Genomic DNA, 8,021 nt, shown 5'->3' on the forward strand with positions numbered 1-8,021 from the left:
CCTCTCACAAGAGTCTAGACACAGGTGGAGGATCTGGTTGGCCACCAGGCTCAAACAATCCTCACCAGAATCCAATCAAGCACTCACTCCAGGTAAACAATTCTGCAAACACATTCCACATGAAAAACAAGGGCAGAAATAGAAATTGTTTTCTCTTTCTTTCTCTCTGTACACCTCTATGAAGAATCCTGAGAGTGAGAGAAGTGTGCTTGCCACAATGATGGTTAAGTCCAACCATAAACCTCACATTGCCAAGTCCACCACTAAACCTTGTCCCTAAGTGTACACGGAGTACTCAGTTCCTGTGTTAGTGTAAGGGTTTTAAATTTAAATACATAAAATTGCTGAATGAAACTGTGTGCCTGCCTCTCTGTTCTGGCCATAACTTTCCTCCAGGTCTTCAGCCTCAGCAGTGTGTCTCTGCTCACAGAAAACACACATGGCACTAAGCAACTACACTTACCTGGGACAACTTTCCAGCCTGACAAGTTTTGGTAATAAAACGATCATTCTTGAACCCCTCAGATGCTACTGAGTAGTCTGCACCTAGAAAGTGTCTTAATTTTTAACAAAAAACTTCAAATATAGAGACAAATCTCCCTGCAGCCGAACACCTTCACCTTGTCAATGCAATCCCACCGACAGTTCCTTCGTGGAAACAAAAACGAGAACAAAAACCAGGTAAATATTATGAGCATATTTAACCCTTTGGAGACTCTGGAGAAGAACACCATGAAGGGGTTAACGCGCAGAGTGCTGGGGAGGCAGGGGGGGAAACAAAACGAAGCATTTTGGCATTTATTTGCCTAAAAACTGAGAGGAGCCAGGCCACCCCGGGACCCCCTCCCCTGGTAGCCCCGCCGGGGCCGCTGCTCACCCCAGGTCGCGGCTGACGGAGTGCAGGCTCTCCTGGAAGGCGGCCACGAAGCCCTTCTCGCGGCCCTCCAGGGTCTCCTTGTTTCGCATCCCATCCTTGAGGCAGTCGAAGACCCTGGTGACGCTGGAGCGCAGCGCCTGGATGGCGGCGATGGCCTGGGAGAACGCCTCCAGGTTCACGCCGGGGCTCAGCGCCCCGTCCGCCATCTTGGCCGGCGCCGCCGCGCCGCCGCGGTGCGCGCTGGGAAATGTAGTCCGGCCGCGTCAGGGGAGGATGGCTGCTGATCGCTACGGCGGGATTTTATTTAAAAAAAACTGTGTGGAAAAACGCCGACCGCTTGGTTTTTGAAATTTTAAAAGTTTAATAATAATAAGATGGTTATAAAAATAATCATACAATTAGAGTAGTAAAGTTTAGAGATAGGACAATTCCAAAGAATTACAGACGTCTGGATGCCCTTGGACACTAAGTCGCAAAAAGCATACTTTGTGAACAAAGGAATAACCTTAAAAGCAACAGCCTGTTGCATATTTACATGTCTCATACATGATGCATAAATTCCTTGCAAATTAAGAACTTTTTTGGGTTTTGTCAACTTCTTCTCCTTAATCTTGTTGGTTCCACAAAGATGGAGAGAAGGTGGAAGAATGTTTGTCTTTTCTGATAAGGAGGCAGTAACTTTTTATGGGCCCCCTTCGCTGACATCTCTGTGTGAAGAATTTCTTGATTATCTCGTCTCTTCCTTGAGCTAGTAAAAAAACCCTACATCGCAGAGTTTCTATTTTAACATTATGTTGTAACTTAAAACTACATTTAACACACTACGTAAGAGAATTAAAACAGCATAACTTTCTAACATTATACGTATAATATTCATTGTAACATTTGCGAAAAGCCGATCATAAAATATGCCTTTTTCACAATGTTGATTTTCTTTTCATATGTCGACAATCACGGAGTCGGCAAGGGTGGAAGAGACCTGTGAAATCATGGGATTAGCTCAGTTGGATAGAACATGGCGTTAATAACACCAAGATTGTGGGTTCACGTGTGGGTCGTTTACTTGAGAGTTGGACTTGATGATCCTGGTGTGTCCCTTTCAGCTCGGAATGTTCTGTGAATCTGTAAATCATCAATTCTAACCATCTACCCAGTACTACTACCGTAACCCCTAAACCACATTGCCCCATGCCATGTCCAGCTGCCTGGACTGACAAAATTACAGAATCACAGAATATCCTGAGCTGGAAGGGACACCAGGATCATCCAGCCCAGCCCCTGGTCCTGCACGGACACTCCAACCATCCCACCATGTCCCCTCTTCTCCAAATGCTCCTGGAGCTCTGGCAGCCTCTGGGGAAGAGCCTTTTCCTAAATCCAATCTAAACCTTCCCTGGAACAGCTCCATTCCATTCCTTCAGGTCCTGTCACTGATCACCAGAGAGAAGCAATCAGTGCCTGCACCTCCATTTCCCCTCTTGTGGAAGCGGCAGACCACAATGAGGTACTTGCAGGGTTTATTCCCTCCTTTGGATGTTCTGTGGATCTGTAGGGTGTTTCCCAGGCACAGAACCAGAAATAAAACCATTTGGAATGGGAAGCATTGACTCCAGTCCTGCTGCAATAACTGCACTGAGTATGATGCAGGCAAGAGCACGTCCATCCTCCTGATGGTCCTGGGTGACTGGAGATATGCAGGTCCCATGTTATAATTCCTGTTTTGGTGATGGAGCCGCCTGGTGCAGTGAAAGGTGTCCCTGCCCATGGCAGGGGGTGATATCAGATGACCTCTAAGGCCCTTTCTAACCCAAACCAGCCTGTGATTCTGTGTTTCTATATTTCAGTTGTGATTACTGCTGAAACAAGGCCCTCGTTACCCAATCTTTGCAAATCACTGCAAAGTTCAGGAGTGCTTTCACAGCACTGAACAGTACTGGTTTGATTTTGTAGGAGCTGCTTGTGTTTCCTATGCCACTGCCAGCTCTTTTCACCCTCAAAATGCAGCTAAAATAAATAGAGCTAAAGTAAATGAAGCACTGCACAGGCCAATAGTCACTCCACACAGAGTAAACTGCAGCACAGGGATGGGTCCTTTGTTTTCTCAGCTTCTAAAGTAAATAACAACCCCTTTCTTAAAGGTATTAATTAAATTCAGTAAGCAAAATCCACAGATTCTTTGGCCGGGGTGATCTTTCTTTTTCTATGTGTAAAATGGAAATGAATACAACAAGGAACAGCCGAGGTGTCAGTGGCCAAGTGAAGCGAAGCTTTGCCTTCCACTCAGTGACACTTTTCTGTCAAGTGATGGATTCTGAAAATTGTATCCAATCAATTAAATGTTCTCAGAGCACCATGTGAGGTATTGGAAAGTGAAACCCTATTACTTAGCATGAAGAATGAGAAAATGAAAGGGCTGCGGTTCCTCTTGAGCTTAGGGATGCTGCTCTATCTGAGCACTGGGGTAAAGCAAACCTGGAAGCAATATGGGCTGAAGCAATGGAGTTCAGCCTACACAGCCAGTGAAATACATGGCAGTGTGCTTTAAAGAATCAGCAATGGACTGAGCACACTTAGTAAGGTGAATAGGAACAAGGTAGGAATAGTTCTTTGTGCTAAAAAATACTGAATCAAAGCAAAGCAGCCAGAGGCAGAAAGGACATGACTATCTCAGCCAGACCAGCAACCTAAACAGTTTATGGATCTGTAATGCTAGTTATTTTAAACATAAAATACCTTTCTTTGGACTAAAATATATTGATCAAGAAAATACTGTGTTATAAGGGAATACTTGCTTAGAGATCATTCCTGCTTGACATTTTTTTTTTTCTTCCAAATACAAAGTTCAGACTCTTGATGCACATTGCAGATGCCTGTAACTTATTTTATGTGTTATCACTTGGAAATGGATTATTCTTTTCCATTTAATAGTTACTATTTTAAAACATATATTCTTACATGTCAGTACAGCACTTAATTATTTCCAAGAGCCCTGTCATTGTGGTGCCCAAATGCAAGGAGTTCTAATTTCACATCCTACTTGGAACAGCAAAAAAGGTTTGACAGTTGTTTTACTATTTTTAAAATTACAAAACAGTGGCCTAAAAACAAACCCATAAATATATAAGGAACCATTTGGAACTTGCCCCTATAGAACAAAGTGCACCACATAGCTTTGCCTTAGAAACTCAAAGGAGGGCATTCACAATTTTTTGCTCCAGGGATCTGCTTTTTCTTGCATAAATGAGGAGCCAAGTCCTCCTGAACAGACAACAGGCAATTCAGAGCACTCAGAGCTCCACTGGCTCCGTGGGGAGTTAAGGCAGGCACTGCTTCAACACCTACAGATAATGGCTGAAGAAGAGAGCAGGAGCTCCTTTTCCTCTTGTTATTCCTCCTCCTGCTTTGCCACATCTAGAAGGAAAAGGCTGCATCATTTTGTGTGCTCATTTGTAGGGCATTGCCGTGCCGATGTTGCTCGTTTCTTTTAAGCAAAATTCCTTAACTGGCAGCTTGCCCAAGCCAAGGCAGTATGTTCACTTCATCTTCATTATAGGTGCATTGTAAGGGGGCATTATGGAGAGAAAATATGTGGAACCAGGATATCTCCAAGGTACTGATAAAAATCTTCTTGCCTTAAAATCATTAATAAAACATAAAAGCAAGAAGAATCCAGCTGATGTTCGGCACATCCAAAAATCTTATTATCTGACAGCTGTTGAGTGGGCTCCTGCAAAATTATCTGGGTGGCTCGATATGGGCAGGTTTCCACACCTGAGCAAGCAGCAGAACTGGTATCTCAGAAGTTCAAGGACCTGGTGATCTCCCACTAAAAAAAAAAAAAAAAAAATCACATTTAAAGCAAAGGGGGTATATCCACATGGCACAACTCAGTGTCATACAGAGAGGTGCTCCCTTAGTGCAGCATTCTGCCCACACTAATTAACCCTGTATCTCAGCCTGGCTAATTAGCTGTGGCAGACCCCTGTGCTAACACTGTGATGCTCCAGGCAGCTCAGTTCTCCCCATCAGTGCTGCTCCATGCCGAGCAGAGACACTATGAGATGGGAGAGGGAAAGCTGCTCTGAGCTGCCAGTTCTGGATCTGTTCTGTGGCTAAAGAGAGAATTTCATTTTGGGTGCTGTCAGTCTCGGAACATACATAAGCTCTGAACTCACTTGGAGAGAAGGGAGGGGTAAAAAGTAACAATCCAGCCTGGCATCACAATGTGCAGCAAGAGAAGTTCAGCTCCCTTCTCAAGAAGAAGCTTGGCTGGGGGAGTGGGTAATTAAGATGAACATTTCACAGCAAAGTATGTTACTCAAATTGCAGCTTCTAAGAACCACGTGGGCTGTAATTAATCAGCAACATCAAAGCAAAGGGATGACTTCAGAATTCTTGCAGAGGTACTGTAAACAATTTGTTAGGGAAGAAAGTGTCCAATTAGAAATGCATTCTCATTTAAAAGAAATTAATTTTGTTGTCAGGAGAGACAATTAATGGCCACTATTGGGTTTCAAAGCAAGTGCAGATAATTTCTCACAAAACATCCGAACAGGGCTCAATATTTGAAATAACTTATAACATAAGAAATTATCTTTATCTTCTTCTGACAGAGATAAATGCTGATATTTATTTTATGGCAAGCTGGACTGATATTCATCACCAGAACCTCTTCATTTCTTTATACTTCATTGCTACATTCTTGACAGCACTTCAGATAAATATAATAAACTGATTTTTTTGTTCTTGTTGTTCAAATAATTGTGATGCTCAATAACGCAATTGGCAAGATGTTCTTGCTATTTTTACATTCCTATTAATTTCTTTCAGGTTTTCAGTCTTCAATTAGCCACAGAGTTTACTACACGATGCATTATTGAAACAGAAGAGAAGCTGAGGGGTTATCGACTCATGTTTGAGGCTTCTGCCAAGAGAAGGGAATGAGTCCTGCCTCCCTTTAGAGAAGGCTGGAATGGCAAGACATTTTCAGATGTGGAGGAGACTTGCTTTTCAGTGCTATTTCTTTCCTATTGTTCCCTGAATCCCCCACTATATCCAACAATAGTGAGCAAAAATCTTATCTGAACACTCCTGCCAGAAGTAACAGTGAAATAATGAACTGAGTTGACAATGATGTAGTTATCATCAGATTTCCTGTGGGATGAATAGAGTTAGCTTCCTATTGTTTCATGCTCTCAGGCGACCAGGCTCACATTCAAAAGGATCTTCTCCCACATCATGTGGAATGGAAAACAGACCTGGAGGCCTCTGTCCCCTTAGGGGGTCTCTGTAACTGTAGGAACTACAATTTTTTTGGTGGCTGAATAGCCAGAGTGCTTTCTTTCAGTTTGTGGTTATAAAGTGTCCCCATGACACTCAGAGAATCCAGAATTGTCTGCAGAACCACCAAGGGCTGGCTGGACTATGACTCTTGGATTCCCTCTTGCCTGATGAAACAGGTACTCTTGATACCAGTTTTAAGAAAATTGAAAGAGATCTGCTGTTGTGTTGTGGTGCTTCTGGAATTTGGTTCCTTGGAGATGTCAACTTAACACCTTATCCCAGCACCCAATTTACATGAGAAGTGTAAAGCAAAATACAAAAAGTAAACCATACCCAGCAAATCTCATGGTGTTATTTTATACATGAGGAATTCTGTCCCAAAATATGTCAAATTTTACTTGCAAAAAAAAAAAAAAAGGCTGCTGTTTTATTCTGTATGTGTGCAATCTGCAGAGAGCTCAGTTAATTCTTTTCTTTAAACATTCAATAATCAAATGGGGAATCTGCTGTAAAACCAAATGGGAAGAAAGTACCATTATTTAAAGGCTACAGAACTGCTTAAAATTAGAGCTGTGAAGGCACCAAAAAATACCAGAAATCACAGATGGCTTGCAGATAAATTCACATTGCATTTAGTCCACTCAACATCTAAAAAAAACCCCTATGCTTTTGCCTTGCTTCTCAGTCTATCTGTTGATGCCTGCTCAAAACGTACTTCCTTTAAATTGGGCTTTGATTCGTGTTCTGTTGCCCTACACATTCAGATCCCAGTCATTTTGAAAAATCTGCACAAATATGTATTTTTAAATGATGTTGTTAAAATTTAATCTATTCTGCATATTTGCAAAATCACAACTATCCTGAGCAGGTTAAATAAGACATTAGCAGGGATGAAATAATAGCAAGAACAGACAAGTAGTTCTTCAATATGCAAGTGGCTGAGACAGAATGACCCAGTTGTTTCTTCTTGTCTATACTGATGATTCTGCAGTATTAGAGTCAGTTAAACATTGTTTTCCCCACTCAAAGACTGCAGGATCAGGATTTTACATAATTCTGGGATATTTGTGTATTCTGTAATTTAACTAGTTAAAGCCTTTTTGTTTTGGGTTTTTTTTTAATGCCTAGGCTGTATTTTCAAATGCTGTCTCTTGTCCCCTGGGTTTTCTCTCTGATACTGGCTTGCTTAGGGGAAAATTCCACTTCCATTATCATGAAAGATCAGGATCTGGCACAATCATTCCAGCCTCACTGCCTAGCAGCAGTCAGCAGAATTTGTTGAATACATAATGCTCCATTCTCCTCCTTACCAGGTTCTTGCAGAGGGATTTTGCAGCAGGCGAGGGGAAGCTCGGAGCGTGATGGTCGTTCAATACCTGCTTGAGACATCCAGGAGCTCTTGCTCTTCGTTGCTCAGGCACAGGGAAGTTTTAGATGGCACTGTACCCACTGTTAAGAGATTAAATATGATGAAGTTCATGGTACAGTATATGGCATTTCTTCTTGCCAGGAGCAAACTCTCACCTGCAGCCTGGAATAGCCGAGGCTGCTTTTCCCCTGGCTCGTTAAAAAGCCTGACACAGTAAAAATCCCTGAGACAAGTTCAGAGAGTTCTCAAGTCCCTGATTAGTAAATATTATTTGTGCAAAATGTAATCTCAGGACAGTAAGTCCTGACATGAACCAGATTCAAGCATGTGTTTGGCAGTCCTCAGCTTTATTACTTCTAAATACAAATGCAGCATGCCAAGCAACAATCCTCTAACTCCTGAGCTTAGCTTTCCCCATACCACCAGCCACTTGCCAAGAGTCATTTGCTCCAGTACTTCTCACAAAAGCCAAGCTACTTCTCATAACTCTCC

General features: G+C 42.4%; 1 protein-coding gene and 1 long non-coding RNA gene across 2 annotated transcripts in view; both read right to left on the reverse strand.

Moving 5' to 3' along the window:
• Positions 1–1,096, reverse strand: part of MED27 (mediator complex subunit 27) — an 82,592-nt gene extending 81,496 nt beyond the window's left edge. The window contains 1 exon segment of the mRNA NM_001245331.2: positions 878–1,096. Within this exon segment, the coding sequence (NP_001232260.1) occupies positions 878–1,083 (206 nt within the window). The 5' untranslated portion in view covers positions 1,084–1,096.
• A 122-nt stretch (positions 1,097–1,218) lies between these two features.
• On the reverse strand, positions 1,219–7,812 carry LOC140685239 (uncharacterized). Its single transcript, XR_012058544.1, has 3 exons — positions 7,685–7,812; positions 7,471–7,609; positions 1,219–1,856 (listed from the first exon to the last, which is right to left on the reverse strand). It is a non-coding gene; the product is annotated as an uncharacterized lncRNA (long non-coding RNA).
• Positions 7,813–8,021: the final 209 nt, after the last annotated feature.

The sequence above is a fragment of the Taeniopygia guttata genome, chromosome 17, assembly GCF_048771995.1.
Source record: "Taeniopygia guttata chromosome 17, bTaeGut7.mat, whole genome shotgun sequence".
In the NCBI taxonomy this organism is placed as follows: Eukaryota; Metazoa; Chordata; class Aves; order Passeriformes; family Estrildidae; genus Taeniopygia; species Taeniopygia guttata.